Raw genomic sequence first — 17,909 nt, 5'->3', positions numbered from 1 at the left:
TTCAGGATTTCCTCACTGGGTCTGAATCACTGGAAAATCTGTCACTTCCTGTCTGTTTGGAATCCGGCCGGCGCCTTTTTGTTCTGCCGCTTTTTTCCTTTTTTTTTTGTCCTGATCTGTTTCCAAATCTGCCTGTCTGTTGCCAGGGCGACGTGTGGATCTGCATGGAGCTGATGGACACCTCCCTCGACAAGTTCTACAAGCAGGTGATTGAGAAGGGCCTGACCATCCCCGAGGACATCCTGGGAAAGATCGCTGTCTCAGTAGGTTCACTTAAAGCGGCATAATGTGAATGATTAAAATTTAATGCGAACACTCAACTTAGCTTAATGACACATACGGGTTATGTAACGCTCATTTGCTTATTGATGGCCTTTCTCATTACAGATAGTAAAAGCTCTGGAGCATCTCCACAGCAATCTGCAAGTCATACACAGAGGTAAGAGCCTTAGATTGGAGACCCATTAAACTCTCACTGCCAATTTCCTCTCAGCTGCACGCGGCTGCTTCTGTTTTCCGCTTCCATTATCCCTTCAGACTCTTGCCAGATCTTACTGGAGAGCCACAGCAGTGCGTCTGTGTTAAAGCAGTTAAACGAGCATCCGTCTCTGGTTCTGGGTCAGAAAACGGTGGATTGCAGCCTCACGTGTGCGGTCGTCAGGCCGGCTGGTGCAGCCTCAGCAGCGATGGGGCGCTGAACTGGACCGAGTGCTTCAGACCACTCAGCTGGCGGGGCTGCATATGACAGCACATGTATCGAGCGCAGTCGGATTATTTAAGACAATAACACGATTCTGCTAAATTTATGAAAATGTTCTTTTTGTCCTTGGAGTGAGTACATCCCATTTTGGGTTATTTAGACTGAAATACTCAATTTTGCTCTACATGGGCCTGATATCCACTGACGAGGACATTATACTGCTACTGTTCTATCAAAATTTTAAACGAATATCTTCATATGTGGCTCTTATTTTTCATAAAGACAAAAATAAGGTAAAAAAAAAAAAAATCTGGTAATTCTTTGTTTTTACATTTATTGGGCCCCAATATGCCCAAATAGCAAAGAGAAATTAAAAATGCATGCTGTGGAAGAGTTCGGGTCTCAGGAGGTTAAAGGCCAGTCTGTGAAAATATTGTCGGACATAAACCGGTCCATGGTGCATAAAAGGTTGGGGAACTCTGGGTTAAAGCATCATCGCTGCCTGATCTGCACTGGAACACAAACGCATCTCAAAATACGCACAAATTATTATTATGTTCAAATCACTATCATTACAGAGACGATGCTGATATGATGTTGTGTTGAAATGTAAAAGAAGGCCTAAATTAGTTGGTTTGTCAATAATTTGAACAAATCTTTAAAATAAAAATGCTCAGATTTTTCGTAAATAAGCAGAGTTTTTATTTACTTTGTGCTACTAATTCTTACTCTGCTTTGCAGTTCATAGAGTACAAAGTTAGCTTCCTAGATATTAGTGACCAAAACAGTCTTTAGTTGTTAAGAATAAAAACACAGTTTATGTCACGTAATGTAATAATGATGTTTTCACGTGTTAGGAGAATCGTTGCACCACTTATCATTAAATGTTAGTACGTTTTTGTCAAAATAAATTATGAAATTCTTAAATAGCTTCACAAATATGTGATAAATGAAGTGTGGTTTGTACAATGGCTATCTGTAAAATACATTGATACATGATGTTGGTGTTCGCTGCAGTGGATAACAAACAAAGTTTTTTATTTTTTAAATTTTGCTTTTGTTTTCAGTTTTTTTTTAATTATTTTTCTCTAATTATTTTTGTATTTTTATCAAAGTTTTTTGTGATAATTTTTTCTTTTTTTCCAGTATGTTCAGGTAAACAAAATACATATTTTGCTACGTTTTGCAAGCATCTGACTTTAAGCCTGGTAGTTTTTCACTTCAGACTTGCCATTAATTTAACATTTTGTTAAATGTATATAATAGATTTAGTTAAAACACACATTTGAGGATGAGCAGCAGAAGCTTTGCTGAACTAATATGTTGTAGCCACAGAACTAAATCTTACAAACCTCATGCTGGTATTTTAAGAGTTGATCCTTCCTGTGTCAAACCTCTGTTACCACCGTGTTACTGTTGTTGGGTCAAAGTTGTCAAAGTCACCGTTAAAGCAGCTATACGTCACAGAAATGAAGACACCCGTCGGTCTGTAACAGCGACCGCAGTCTGCAGCTAGGTCAGCCAGCTGCTCTCTCAGAGGGAAACAGAACTAACAGAGCGACTGTTCGCTAAAAGTCCTGTTTGTTTGGCCGTCTTTCCAGATGTGAAACCCTCCAACGTCCTGATCAACACTCAGGGCCAAGTGAAGATGTGCGACTTTGGCATCAGCGGCTACCTGGTGGACTCTGTGGCTAAAACCATGGACGCTGGCTGCAAACCCTACATGGCGGTAAGCAGCGCGATGCTTTAAGGAATGAAGTGAAAATAAATGAAGTGTAAAATAAAATTCTTTCTGTAATTAAAAGTTTAAAAAGTCCAGTGTGAGCTTCCTAAAGAGCCACCAAACACAGCTCAAAATCTTCTCACTTTGTTGATTGTTTGATTGATATTATTTTGTTATAACGTCCAACGTGAAGTTGAGTGTGTGAGCTGACAGCTCCATGCAACGATACGACGTCTGCTTGTCGTCATCCGAACGCCATTTCTGGAAACTTTCACGATGTTCTGTGGCGAGATCGGACAGTGCAAACATCAACTCTGTTTAATTTATCTTTACTAGTTATGAACGCTGGGCCTCCTAATACGACCACGCAGTATTTATCAGTCCAAACTTTCCAAACCGGAAGGTAACTCAGCAGGTGAGGAGCAAGACCAGGAGGATGCACAGTGTCCAGTTGTTGTCCAGACGAATCATGACTTTGAATCAGGAGGAGAGCCCGATGCACTCACTGCAGGGGCACAAACACGAGGAGACATATGAGGGCTTCAATGACGCGATCTAAAGACAGCAGCTGTGTCCAGAGATGCAGGAGAAGATGACCATGAGCAGGAGGTTCTTCAAGTTTAAAACACAAAGGCTTTGGATTCTTGTAGGACAAGTACTGAAACTTTTACACCTGTTAATGAATCAGAAGTAGTTTACAAATGGAAACTATATGAAAAACTTTAAATTTATAGGTATTATAGACATTTTTTTAGGCTTTTAGCGTCATTTTGTTTGTGTACCTGTTGTTACGTCCCAAACACCCCCCTCCCTCCTCCTGCTCCCTGTTATGCATGCCGGTGATGTGATCGTCCGTTTGTCTGGATTCTAAAATGGACTTTGACAGTCAACGGTCACTTTGACCTTACAAAACACAACTCAGGAATTCATACGCTTTAGCCAAACGTCTCAGAGTTTTAACATTTACAAAAAGTTCACAGGTCATTTTACTGCGACGGCGTTCTGCAAAAGCACACAACTCGGGAACAGCAGGCGAGACTTTGACCTTATTTCACAATTGTTTGAATACTGATTTGGTGGCCACCTGTTAAATGCCTTCAAGGGCCTCGCTCGCTACATGCGTTTTATCATCTGGAAAGGCAATAAATATAAACCGCAGCAGGTTGGCTGATGCATCTAACTACGAGGCAGTAATTCTACACTTTACTAAAACTGAAAGCTTGGAAGCGTTTGATTGTTACAGGAGTGTGTGTGTCCTCGTAGACAAGAGAAAACTACAGTGTAATTGAGAGAAACGTGGCTCTGTTTTCCTGGATTGAAGAAGCGACTCTTTGGATTTCCAGGAAAACTTTCTTATAAAAATGAAATAATGCTGCGTCTTTCGGAATGATCTGGATAACTTAAAATTCCAAGAAAGCCTCCTAGTTTACGCAAGGATCCAGTCTCATGGAAGCACATAATTCCCAGCCTGTTCAGTTTAACCAGTGTTCATGACCACCGGAGGAAACATTCGTCTCACGCACCTCATTCAAACATCATTTGGTACACTTCAAAGATTTAAGGTTATGCTTCTAAAATACATTTTGGCCAATACTTGGAATCACAAAGAATTAAAGGTCAGGCTGAAGAGCAGCAGCACCTGGATTTAGTCCATGCAGGTCAGAGAAACTAGACAAAGATTGTTAATAATAAAAAAAAAACGTTATATACATCGCCAACTTTAAGCTGCTGCCAATCAGCTGTTTTCCAGATAAAAATCTGTTGGTGCTCGTAAAAGTAAAAATTCAGTCACTGGGTACATGCAGCCCCTGAACCATGACGGAGCCTCCACTGTGCTTCACAGACACTCCTGTTGTGCTTTATGTCTGTCAAACTTTCAAAGATTATTATAAAGAAATGTGAACAAATGTTTTTCTGTCTGCTAGCAACTAAGTGTCTACATACACCACTTAAAATTGGTTCTTTGCTAAGTTGTCAGTAACATGTAGACACCACACTGGTTCAGCCTTTGAATTAGGTGCTCTTTTTCATGCTTCATTTCACTTTTATTTATATAGCACCAGTTCACAACAAAGTGCTTCAGTGATTCATAGGTCAGTGTTCAGCTGCGTACCAAAAGCATTCCTCTGAAAATGGTCAGATACAAGGACTGGGCTGAAAAACGGCCAGTGTCCAAAGGAAACGCTAAAATATCTCCAGAGAGCCGGAGAACTATTGTTCAAGGCCGCTTTAAAAAAAATTACAAGTAAGTCTGACTGCCTGGATGGTTGTTAATGACACTGTTATTGCTGCAGTCTTGGTGTCTTCAGAGGTTTCTTTGAATTTTGAGGATTTGCGCTCATAAAAATGCAGCAGCACCCACGTCAGCCTGAATGTTGACGAATGTTACGACACGTGGATACGTGAGCAGGTATCCCGCTTTGGACGGACAACAAAGGGAAGTATTTTTACCTGGGGGGGGGGGGACGTAGACCAGAACATACTTCCTGTCGGTTTTGGCTGCAAACGTAGATTTTGTGCATTAAAAGTGTCTTTAGATCTGCGACCCCGAGTCCCTCATTATCATCCACACGCTTAATGAGCCAGTTACTCTTTAACCACTCGGCAGGCCACTGGTTGGCTGAGGGTATTTAGAGCCAGGTACGTTGCTCGGTCTGTGTGCACAAGAGCTTTGGGATTACGGGGCAGCGGGGCTGGTTATCCTTGACAACGGCTGCAGTTATTGACATCATCATGTGACCTTCTGTCTGTCCACAGCCGGAGAGGATCAATCCTGAGACCAACCAGAAAGGCTACAACGTCAAGTCGGACATCTGGAGTTTAGGAATCACGATGGTAAAGCCGCCTCGCGCTCCTGCATACGTTTGTTCACCTTTTCTGCATCGCTGCAAAAAAACACGATTATCAGTTAAAAATGAAAAAGTCGTGAAATATTCATAGCTTTGCAGCTCAGGCCGGACCGAGGAGGATGTTGGCATCAAGGATTCAGCAGTTGACTCGCGCTCGTCTCTGCCTGTTCGATCGGCTGTTCGAGCAGCGAATGTTCCAGCACAGTCTGAATTTTAAAAGGGCACTAAATGGGTTTTAAATAAAAGAGGAAAATTGTGATTTCAGAGTAGTGGAAGGTTTTTGTAATAATTGTAAAATGAAGAATGAGTGGTCCAGACTGAGCGATCAGCGTGTGGGATAAAACCTGCCGGGCGCTGATTGTTGGAGCACCTGTTGTTCCTCGAAAGCTGAACTGAAGGAGGTGAAGCAGCTGAGGAGGTTTTAGTGTGAAACTCATTAATGCTGCAGTAGCAGTGAGAGGAAAAACTACAGTAATGTTAAAAACTGTAACGGATGTTTGGGAAGCCACGTGTGTGCCGCTCTGCTGGAGATGAGTGGGATCTTTAGAGTGTGCTTGTTTTGGGGTCAGTCATTAAATGACGCTGCGACGTGGGATGGATTTGGGTGAAAAATCACATGAATGCAGCTGTGCAGATATGTTTGTGTCAGGTTATGTGTTTGTGCTCACTAAAGCACTAAAAACGCTCCTTGACCTCTTTGTTTTTTTGTCTTGTTTGGCTCAGATCGAGCTCGCCATCCTGCGCTTCCCGTACGACTCGTGGGGGACACCTTTTCAGCAGCTGAAGCAGGTGGTGGAAGAGCCTTCGCCCCAGCTTCCCGCCGACCAGTTCTCCCCTGAGTTTGTGGACTTCACCTCTCAGTGGTTCGTGTTTTTCTGGTTTATTTTCTTGCTTTGTCCAACTTTCTTCCAGCCTGATCCACGTCTCAGATTTACACCCAGATCTTTACACAGGAGAAGCCTGCAGAGTCGCGAAGCTGCTACAGATCACAGAGAGATGTGTACTGATCCCAGCTGAGTGGGCTTCAGATGATTTCCCCTTTATTCGATTGGCTTCATTGTTGCTGTTTTTGTTATTCTTGTTTTCACAGGATGGGACTATCTGAATATGCTGTAAACATGCAACTGTGCACTTTTTACGGATCCCTACGTATTAGTTTAATTACTCTAATTATGTAATTTTGTGTCACTGTAATTTACAAGAACTGAGCTGCAAATATTGTTTTGAGCATAAATACTGTGTGAACCAGTGAGGGTGCACAGAGGTGAGGCGGGAGGCTGGCAGGTTTGGGGGTCATACGGGCAGGATGGCAGGAGAGCGCAGGTCGCTGTTAGCAGATGACTGCATGAATGTGAGACATGATGGCGGTAAAAATGAGGCGGTGGTTAGTTGGTAACGAGCAATAATAAATATTCTAAAGAGAAAAACACGGGTCTTTGAGAATGAACTGCTCAGGGGTTTCCATGTTTAATAGTTGTAATAGTCTCTAAACACTGAGTATAGTTTTTGATTATATTGTTTTCGTAATTGTTGGAAACGAAAATAATTATGTTTGAGATATTCATCAAGTTCCTGTTGTGAGTAAGAGCACAGAGAGATGGAGTATAAACAAAAGTAAAGAGAGAAAAGCGGGATGTCTTTGCGTTTGCGTATCGTTTTTGGATGTTTGTCAAAAGCCGAGCGGCTGTTTCGTGCATCCTCTTCTGTAACGTTACTCCTCCAAACTGTAACCGCACCATTGAGAACGAGATTATTGTGTTTGTGCCTCCAAGATCAGATCTTCTACATGCCAAAAAATCTTTGGTTCTGTTCTTTCTTTGTTGCTTAGTGACACATGCAGGTATTTGTGCAGCGAGAAGACGTACGGCGAGTGAGCTGAAAGGAGTTTCTTAATTTAAGACGGGCATCACAACCTTGCCTTTAAGAAAAGGGAGGCCGTGATGATGCAGGTGTAAACCTCACCTTACTCCAGTGCAAATGATGTCCAGTCAGTCAGAAGTTGTATTCATGCATAGCTCTGGAAGTTCAGGAATTGCAGAGGCTGCTGTGATGCACAGTGATGAGGGTTCATGAAGTAATAATGTCAGCTGGTTAAATGGCAAATGGACTGATTCTTATACAGAGCTTTTCTACACTCATAATCTGATGGATGCATTGGGGAGCAACTTGGGGTTAGTATCTTGCCCAAGGATGTTTGGCGTGCAAGCTGCAGCAGCCAGGGATCAAACCAGCAACGTTCCGATCAGCAGATCTGCTCTTCCTCCTGAGCTACAGCCACCACAGTTGAAGAAGGAATGAGGAAGAAGTGCAAAAAACCTTCAGAGATTAAAAATCACAGATGAAAAGCAGATATGGTGGACAGATTTGGTGATTTTTACCCTTCAGCTGTAAAAGGTTGATGGGATATTGTTTCACTGGTGGGCCGGCGACATGGACACCTAGGTTTGTGAATGCAGTAACTTAAGCAGGAAGTCACCGAGGATTTTCAAAATTATACCACAGGTGTAGATACTAAAAATCCCGAAGTTTGAATCTCAGTGATCTCAATCTTTGTCCAAGTTTTCTGAAAGCTTTGTGAATGCACTGACCTGAGAATGAGGTTTTATTTATACAGCGCCAAGTCACTGCAACAGACTCCTCAAGGCGCTTTATGTTGTAAGGTAGACCCTACAATAATACATACAGAGAAAAACCCAACAATCAGATGACCTCCTGTGAGCAAGCACTTTGGTGACAGTGGGAAGGAAAAACTCCCTTTCAACAGGAAGAAAGGCTTATCGGTAGACTGGTGGTTGCCAATATTTTAAATACTGTTTCACTCCACCTGCACTGCAGCAACGACCAAGCTGAAAATGCAATAACATTTATTTAAACTTGAGTTAAAAGCAACTGGTCTGTTTTTTTAGGTACTTGAAGATGTTTCACACCAGAGAGGTTTCCTGAAAGCTGTTGGGTTGTCACCTTGGAGGTGGTCCAGGTGGATGTAGGGCCATCTTAAATCGTCTGTCTTCTCTGTCCAGAATGCAAATGTTTGGATGCTCAGGAGAGTCTCTTCTGCTTGTCAGTCCAAATATATCGCTGAGCTTTGTCCTGAAGATCTGACTCGTGTATTGTTCAGTTTTCAGTGATCAACTTTTAGATGATGTGAAGAAGTGTTTGGGAAGACAAATGAAATGTCTTCAGGAAGCTTAAAGAAGTCTGGCAGCCTTTGGAAGACTGAGAGCTTACAGTGGCATGCAACAACAGCTGGAACATTGACAAGAATATCTCCTGTTACCGGTTGTTCCACATAGAACTGAAATACCCCCCACCCCACCCACAACATGCTTAACATGCAATTAACTGAAGAACCTTAGTAATGTGGAAACTGCATAATTGTGGCAGTGATGTGAATACTGAACTCTTTTCGCCCAGCACTGCCAACACCAGCAGACTTCTTCTTCCTGTCACTAATGTAAAGTGATGCTGCCTTTAAGCAAAGCCAAATTATTGAATTGTTTTTCTTTTCTTTGTAATGTTTTTTTTTTTTTTGGCTTGTTTTGAACTTTTTGGGGGCCGGCTATTTGCTGGAGTAGTGCATGTTCATCTGGTTTCCTATGGGAGATTCAGGCTTAATGTGCAGCTGCTGAATGAACGTGATGGTCAGACGCCTGCCTGATGGTGTTCTGTGAATCTGGGTGAATCTGAAATGCTTACATGATGTATGGCTGCTGACCTGAAATAACACTCGATCACACTGAGAAACGAGTCGTCCTCCAGTTTCGATCATTGTTTCCTGGTGATATCAGAAAATGATGCCGCACTTTGAGCAGTACTCAGAATGCAGAAAGACACTGATGTGACTATGTTCTTTGGTGCTTGGGTGACTCATCGTGCTTGGTTGTATTTTTTTCTGTTACCTTGAAACCCTCGGAGGCTGGCAGTCTGCGACTTCTCAGACGCTTTCATAGAATAACACTGAATCAGACGCTGGAACAGATCTGTGGCAAGAGTGGGGAAGTCCACCATTTAATCTTCATCTTTGCTTTTTTTTCTTCTTCTGCAGCTTAAAGAAAGTTTCCAAAGAGCGGCCGACTTACACAGAACTCATGGTGAGTGTTTCTGTGTTAACAGATTATAAGCATGACTTCCCTGCAAGCACCTTGTAATGCTGTTAATCAAACACTGGGGGGTGCACTTAGATTGTTATTTACAAACCCTGTATTTGACGCTTGAAGCCAAGATGCTTCACTGGTCTCATCCATGGAAGGTTTACTAAAGGTCCAGTAAAAGCTCAGAGTATCAGGGGGTGCAGGTGTTTGAATGGCTGCAGCTTAATCAATTAAGCACAAAGAGACCCGAAATGGATGCAAACGAACAACAAAAGACACAAAAATGATTTTTTTTTTTTTAAATGTGCAAAATGACCATGAACCAAGACTTCCTACAAGCTCTAAAATGACCAAGTGATGCAAAATAAAACTCAAATGACTGGAAATCAACAGAAGACACAGAATTAAGAGCTGCAAAGTCACCAACAAAATGAATAGAAGCAAAATGATGCACATACATGTGAAATCGGCGCATAAGGACAACAATCAGATTGTTTACAACTAAGATTCATGAACCGACTATAAACAAATACAAACTGTCCACATAAAGATGCAAATCGTGCCGTTGAAAAGTTGAAAAAAATTCAATTCAATATAATTTATATTGCGCCAAAGTATGGCAACCAGATACAATTTGACCAGAAAAGGCAACAAAGGTGTCACTACAAGAGATGACAACAAATGAGTGTAAACCAAGTGTCAAAAACTAAAATCAGATTGAAAACAGCTGCAAAGAAATGCTCTAATGACCATAATTACAATGCAAACTGCAACACAACAACACGACAGCCTCAAAGTTCAAGGAATTGATGCTTTAATTGCTTTTTTCTGATTTGGCTCCCGACTAACTCGGTGTCCGTTTCCTCCTCAGCAACATCTCTTCTTCACTTCCCACGAGGCCAAAGAAACCGACGTGGCTAGCTTTGTGAAAGTCATCTTGGGAGACTGAGTGCACTGGAGGGAGGGGGAGGAATCTGTTAAAAAAGAGGAAACAAAAAAAAAAATCCAAGAAAAAAACACCAATCGCAGCCCCCCCCACCATCCCATTTACCCGCAGGATTCCCTCTCACCCCTCCCTCCAGTGGCAGACAAACGGAGCCCAGAGGAGCCGCTGACGAAGCAGAACGAGGAGTCTGTCCCCGCCCCCCACCTGGCCTCAGCCCCCCCCTCTGTGCATCACCTGGCACGGTGGGAGGAGTTTGGGAGACGGGAGCCTCACACAGAATCTGGAGTAATTTATGATGTGTGTATGCAAAGCCTCCCCGTTTGATTCGATTTGCCCCGCCGCTGCGCTCCTCCTCGAGCGCTGTTGTTAGCGCGCTGACTCTGTGGCCTCCACAAGGGTCGAGTCATAGTTTCTTTTTTGCTGAAAAGCAGAAGCGAGAAGATGTGCAGATTATATAAAAAAAAAGAAGAATGATATAATCTATCTGTGTATAATCTAAATGTTTGCATACTCGAAGCAAGTGTTGCATCAGATTATTAATTGACTGCATGTACAGAATTTCTCTCTGGGTAAAGACGGGCTCATGTGGCCAGTGAGGAACAGTTGGAGAGTCCGATTGTTGACTTCAGGGGCTCCCCCCAGTGGTCACAAAGAGGTACTGCACTTACACTGCTTTCCCCCCTGATTACAGTGGAGGTCAACTACACATTTTGGGCTCTTGGCTGCCTGTGAGCGTGAATGTGTGCGAGCTGGTGCATGACATGTGTGTGTGGGGCATGTTCACAGAGCTGCACGGCTCCAAATCCAAGTAGAAACGCAGTTTTCGTGCTCCGCAACATTTTTTTTTATGGATTTTCTGCAGCCTCGCTGCCCCTGTAAGAGCTCAACAGGCAGGGCAACACTCTTACGTTGCTTTAAAAGTACAGGCGACTGTGCATCTGCACATCATGTTCAAATGTGACGCATGTAATAAAGAGCTTTATTTTAAAACTAGTTAGTATGGTAGTCTAGTACAAGCATAGACTGTATATTAAAGATGGAAATGGCCACCATGACGCCACCGTGTCAGCAAGGTTCTGTAATTTGAAAGGCGTCTAAATAAATTGTGAAGTTGTGCTTTTTGATGTGACTGTACCCATGTGGTCGGGGTGCCCCATCAGCAAACTCAGCGATGACTGCTGGTTCAAACACGTCCATTTATTTTTAATGTATTTCTAATTTGACCCCTCAAAAGACCCCAAACAAAAGATGTGAGAACAATGAAAGTTGCGAATAGATCTCAAACTTTTACACTTTACTGTGATATTGTAAAGTAATGTAGCCAAAAGCACCAAAGTCCAATAGATATGAGATTCTCAGGTCCAGCAGCTTTGGCTGGTTTGAAGCCACTGACTGCTCCGTCCCTGATCCTTCCTGCGTGAAGCTGAATCGCAGATCTTTGAGACAAAGGCGGAGCCGAGTCGCAGCCGTGCAGCTTCGTGTCGCTCACACACACTTTAAATGTCGGGGTGTGTGTTTGCGTGTGCGTGTGGGCTGTGTGGGGGAAGATTTTCTCCTTGTTGTCTGTACTGAGCCAATCACAACCCTCTCCACTCACCATGAAAAGAACTGGATACTATTGCTATTATTATTATTATTAATATTAATTATTGTTATTATTTAGATCCAGGTTTTTTCTCCCCCCTTCGACATACTTACTGCAGTTTCTCTTATTTATTATAACTGCTGTTTTCCCTTTGGATACTTGACCGAACCATTTGAGACTCTCCTCACGTGTTTGTGTGAGCTGTGTATGGTTTTTGTTTTTCTTTGTGTTTTTTTTGTCGTGTTCTTCTTGGCTCAAACACGTGAAATGCTTTTAATCTGTAACTTGCAAGCCTTCTGTGTGCCTCTATATAGAAACCGTCTAAGGAAAATGAGATGTTAAGAATGATGCAGGGATCCGCTCCCTCCCTCCTCACACGCTGCATGGCATCATAATCCCACTTTGTGTTCCTTGTTGTACCGTAGCTCATGCTCGTTTTTTTATGTTTTTATGCTTGTGTTCATCTCTCTCGTTGCCTTTGTTCTTGGCCTCTTTCTCGCAGTGATTTCTGTGGAGGCCCAGCTGACGCCTTCTAGATGTCATGTAAGAATTACTCTGATGTCAAAATGGGAAACTTGAAGTGTTTTAAGTGGCAGAGCTGAATTATCACGTGATTTCTTCTAATTTTGACTTCTGGGGCCTTAAACTGTGTCAAAAACTGAACCAAAAACACTTCTAATCTGTTCTGACAAGACTTTTACCCCCGAATCTGCTCGACATTACAGCATCGATAAATCGTCACTATACAACCACAAACCCTAAAACTCGGGGGTCCACCTTCAGTCGATTTAGCTGTTAGAGTTGCAGTCAAACTGGACATCAACATCATTTAAAGCTGTATTAAATTATTAGTTTATACGAATTTGAAAGAACTTTTGGGCCATCCGGGGGTATTTGATATTTATAGTCCTATACACGCATCATATTTGCTTCTATCTATTCATGCTTAAGGTCATCACAACAAAAGGCTTCTTCCCCGGACACTCCTGTCTGCCAACACTCCCTCAGACGTGGTTTGCTGCTAATATCAGAACAGATCCGGTATACACACCTGCAAACAACTCAAACAATCTCAGCTGTAATCAGAGCTAACTGAGAGAAAACAAACTCCAGCTAACAAAGTGGAAGGAGATGATAATGCTCCTAATTCCTCCTTACCACATCCATTAAGAAGACTTCAGTTTTCCATTCCAGCATTCCTGTCTCCAGGATCATACTGTGCACGCATCCGTCCAGGTCTCAGATATTGAAACACAGTCGTGAGACGTGCAGCAGCAAAACAGACACACACCCCTCCCTGAACCCGATTGAAGCTGACTTAGGACCCAGTTGGACTTGATTTATCATTGTGTAGAGGCTTCAAACACACAGGAAATGTAGTCGGAATAAACAAACCTGTGTGGCACTTGGCCTTTACCCGACTAGCTGTCCTCCCTGAAGTTCAAAAACATGTTAAACTCATAGAAGACGTCTGAATAATGATGAGCTTTGACTGAAAAGTCAGAGGACACGTTTCCTCAATACTAACTCGGCAGATCTTCCTGGGAGGCAGCGCTGGTCCGACTTGCTGCCTGAGCGTGCGGGTACAACACCTTTGATTGTCCGGAAATAAGTCACCACCAACTCCAACACAGCGATCCGGAATGCAGTGAGACCCATGTGGGTGTCTGATCAAGCCGTCTGGTAACCAAGTGAACAGCAGAAAGGTTGGCGCCTATCAACCTTTTGCTATTCAACCAAACTGAAGTCGATGCAGAGCTTAGACAGCTCAGTGAGTGCTGAGGGCTGTAAACTCCTAGATTCATGGTTGGGAAAAATGGTTTTTAGCTTTTATTTTTTGTCAACCAGGACAATTTTACGACTGAGCAACCACATTTACCCAAAAACATCATCTGTGGACCTCTGGGGCTCTATTTTAAAGAAATAATGTTCTCTGCTGTTTTTGCCAGACTCCAAAACAAAGTCTCCTGCCCTCAGTCGAGTACAGTTCGCTCTGTCATGTTATCAGGGAAGTTTCCTGTTTTGATGCAGAGTAAAAACCTTCCTTTCACCCTATAACCTGCTCCCCGTTGGGCTCCAGTCCCACAACCTTTGGCTTAGATAATTCCTTGAAGTACTGCGAACACGCCCATGCCCGCCTCACAAAGCTGTCTTATTTTTCTTTATGAAGCTCTCACCGTTCTCTATTTTTCATCTATAGTTCTCATTTTCTGACTTCACCAACTGTTTCTCTGTGGTGAAGCTGAATGTGAGGACTGGCAGCAGACAGAAGTCATCGCGGCGAGGACATTTAAGGGCTTCCTCATTAGTGCATCTCTGTAGCGAAGATGGAAATATACTGGAGAGACTTTTAATTGCCCCTAGTGTTTTTAGGCCATGATGAAATTAACAAAATTCAAGTCACACTTTCTGGAAGCAGAGCAAAATTATCCATCACAGGTCGAACCTCGAGATTCTTTTTTTTCCATTAGTGAAAAATGGTTATTAACCTAACTTAGCAAATGTGACCAAAGAGCTGGAGCCAGGCTTAGGAGGCCGGGAAAGGTAGTCGAACTCGTCATGGCACGCGTAGACTCGGAGCAGTGGATTTAGGTTTGTGTGGCGTTCGTAGGTGTTTTAAGTGCCTAACAGTACATATCTGTGGTGTACATTTACATTGAAACACTTGTCTGTCTTCGTGATTGATGCTTAAACACTGTTTTGGTCCTTCAGTTCCTGTCCTGGACCCACTGACACTGCAATTTGCTGTGATGTTTTGCACTGTACCAAGGAGTCATATCACATTGTCACATTTACGAGTGTGTTACTGTAAGGAAGCAGTCATTCAGTCGATGAAGGGTTGCCCTGTGTGTGGTCATTTTCCATCTTTTTTTTTTTTTTTTTTTTTTGTGAGAGGGAGAGTTTGGAGTTAGAGGTTCTGACTTTTATTTAACTGAAATTGTGATACTGTAAAAATTCTGAAATAATACCAAGCTTTTCTTCAACTGCTCACTTTGTTTTTGCTGCTGTTTGCACTCGTCGGCCATGCTTAGTCTGTACAGCTGTCAACATCAAAGGTGAAGGGTGACACTGACCCGACGGAAACCTGTTACAGAGCAAAGGCTTTTATTGTGAAAAACCTTTTTGCAAAAGCCCGCGGATCGCGTTTGGTTATCATGTTACAGGTTAGCGGCCTTGTAGTGATTCTTGCCCACAAATATAGATGGAAACATTTAGTGCCACCATATAAACGACACCAAAACCCTTTAGTCTAAATAAAAATGAGCCATTTTCACACAAGCTCTCAGACTGCAAGGATGCAAACGTAAAGCTGAAGCCTCGGTTTATTTATGACCCTGTTATGTTTTTACACAGGACTGTTTATCATACCTGACCTGTTTCATTTATCTATGAAAGATTTTTAAATGATTCTAATGTCTTTTTGTCTTTGATGCAGACAAAGAGTGAAAATAGCTGTGTGGCCTAACTTTTGGCGTCCAGTATTTGCTTCAAGCCTTACGCAGCAGTAAATCACAGCGCTCGTTCTGTTAGCGCTGATTCACCACAAACATCACAATGTAGTTGTTAAACTCTTTGCTCCACCACGAGGCCAATTCCTCTAAACGACACTCTGTAGGAGAAGCGGTTTAAAAAGATGTGGCAGCATTTTTACCCACAGAACTGTACGGCCGGGGTTATAAATGAGGCCACTCAGTCACCTGAAGGTTAAACACAGTTTACTGTGAGTGTAGAGCTGACTAACTGGTGATTGGCTGTCAGGAGACAGGCGGCTTCCTGTTGTCTGCTCGGTGCGAGGGCAGCCTCGGCCAGCGCCCTGACCTGAGTTCACGTGTGAAAATGGCTTCACTCGGCGTGACTGAACGTCTGCCGAGAGCTTGTACAACTTTAAGTGGGTTTAGTGTTAAAATCAGTGGGAAAAATTTAAGTTCATGGTTGCAATTCGGAGGAGATTAAATTAAATATTTTATAGCTGCCACTGTACAATATGAACTCATAAAAGACAGAATTCTGACATTCTGGATTGCACGCCGCTTTCCAAACATGTCCACACAATGTGCACATGGTAAATTGCATTTTTTTTTAGTAGTTTCACAAATTTTTTCCACAAAATAATTGAAAAAAATTCTTTAGATTTGTGTTGAAGAAAGAATTTTAATTTTGTAGTTTTGCTTGTTCTGCCAAAACACAAGAATATATAATGTATGCAGCTAAGTAATGGGACACGTGCTACTGACATACAGAAAGAAGCGGGAGAGTCACTTTATGTGGTTGCATCAAGTTCTTCATAACTTAAAGCTACTTTAGTTTCTCTTACACTGAAAATAAACATTTTATTAAATTATATATTTGGGTTTCCACAAAGGACAGTTGTATAGACAGCACACACACACACACACACACACACACACACACACACACACACTAATGAGAAACGCAGCAGGTTTTGTCTGAGACCCTTCTAACTCCACACAACTCTTTGTTTCCTCTGCTCAGCGCTGACATTTCTGGTCCACAGTTGATTCATGTTCACTTTTCAATAGGCTGTAATGAGAAAAGAGTCGAGTTTAATCACACGTCACATGGGATTTTCCTCTGTGTGTGTGTGTGTGTGTGTGTGTGTGCGTGCACATTTGTCTGTCCCATCGTTGTGCTGACCAGAGAGCTCTGCTATCTTTACTCTGCTCTTCCTCTTTGGGAAGATGCTGCCAGATAAAACAGTCATCATGCTTCTCCTCCTTCGTCAGAGCTGCACCCAGAGAACGGTTTTCCTTTTTGTTTAAGTGCTCCTTTATACATGCCTGCCCACACGTGGGAATTCCCATCCATGAGTCTAATTGTGGCCCGCTCTCACCTGCTGAGTAAAGCTTTGTCGCTGTGCATCAGCAAGGGTAGGATGTCCGAGTGGAAACTGTCCTTAGTGAGCAATCTGTTTTCACATCCCTCCACAATTCACCCTCTTAACCTCCAAGTTCATCCGTGCAGCGTCCAACAGCAGGCATCCGTTAAATCCAGTAGACGATTGTTCTTTACTGGAACGCCACACACTTATTTATTTCGTCTTTTTTTGATTTTGAATGTCAGACAGAGAATCAGGAAATTTTGCTCACCTTCTTCCTCGTCCTCCAAATGCGTCAGCAGATGAATGAAATGCATCAAAAAAGCCTGCTTTGTGTGGGAGGCTCCTCCGGGCCTTTGGACGTGCGTTTGGCCGGATTATATCGAGTGTAAATCTGTCGTCTGTGAACCGTGCTGAGCCGTCTGTCGAAAACTACAACGAGACTTGTGAACCGTGGCGCTTTCTGTTTCTCAGTCGCAGGTGGTAAACTGCTGGTACACACAGCTGTATGTGATGTTTGCGGTGTTGTTTTCCTTTATTCGGGGAGGGGGGGTGGGAGGTTGCAAAATAATCCAGAGATGCTACTGTATGTGGAAGAGAGCCTTTTTTGTTGCTGTCGGGTGGGTTCGGGGGGTCGGGACGCTGTGCCCCATGGGAAGTGAAGTTCTCAGTATATTTACACGTCTTTTAAGCCTCTGCTAAAGACTGATGACTGTTCATTTAGAGCTCAATGAATTTCTATAAATATTTTAAATTGCTCAAACTGATTGTGTGCAATTGTAATGATGGAAATTCAATAAAAAGGTATTTTTACACAATAAGCTCCGTTTGCTCTGTTGTTACAATTAGTTCTAGAAGGTGAAAGGTCATGGAGGCAGAGATGGCAGACAGTTTTCAATGGGACCGTTTGGTTTAACACAAATGCTACAACTGCATTTATTATACAGAACACTTGGTTAACTTTAAAATTAGGCTAAAACACTAAAATGCTCGTATTCATTTTGCATGGCTTTGCAGACAACAGGGCATCTTTCATTTAAATTACAGTTGACCGGAGCAACCTGCTAGCAGGTAAGGAAACTGCAAGGAAGAGGTTTTCGGAGCTGCACCTCTTTGCAACCAGTTTCACCTACAGCAGCTGCCAGCAACCACTCACCAACCAGACGTGGATACACACT

General features: G+C 42.7%; 1 protein-coding gene across 1 annotated transcript in view; it reads left to right on the top strand.

Annotated features, from left to right (window-relative positions):
- map2k6 (mitogen-activated protein kinase kinase 6) overlaps positions 1–17,552 on the top strand; it is a 42,366-nt gene extending 24,814 nt beyond the window's left edge. Inside the window, exons 6-12 of the mRNA XM_004565958.6 lie at positions 147–263; positions 388–439; positions 2,302–2,429; positions 5,181–5,258; positions 5,996–6,135; positions 9,318–9,363; positions 10,235–17,552. Coding sequence (XP_004566015.1) covers positions 147–263; positions 388–439; positions 2,302–2,429; positions 5,181–5,258; positions 5,996–6,135; positions 9,318–9,363; positions 10,235–10,312 — 639 coding nt within the window. The 3' untranslated portion in view covers positions 10,313–17,552. The remainder of the gene's footprint in view (positions 1–146; positions 264–387; positions 440–2,301; positions 2,430–5,180; positions 5,259–5,995; positions 6,136–9,317; positions 9,364–10,234) is intronic.
- The last annotated feature ends 357 nt before the right edge of the window (positions 17,553–17,909 follow it).

The sequence above is a fragment of the Maylandia zebra genome, linkage group LG8 (assembly GCF_041146795.1).
Source record: "Maylandia zebra isolate NMK-2024a linkage group LG8, Mzebra_GT3a, whole genome shotgun sequence".
NCBI classification, from domain to species: domain Eukaryota; kingdom Metazoa; phylum Chordata; class Actinopteri; order Cichliformes; family Cichlidae; genus Maylandia; species Maylandia zebra.
This window is presented reverse-complemented; position numbering and strand designations above follow the sequence as displayed.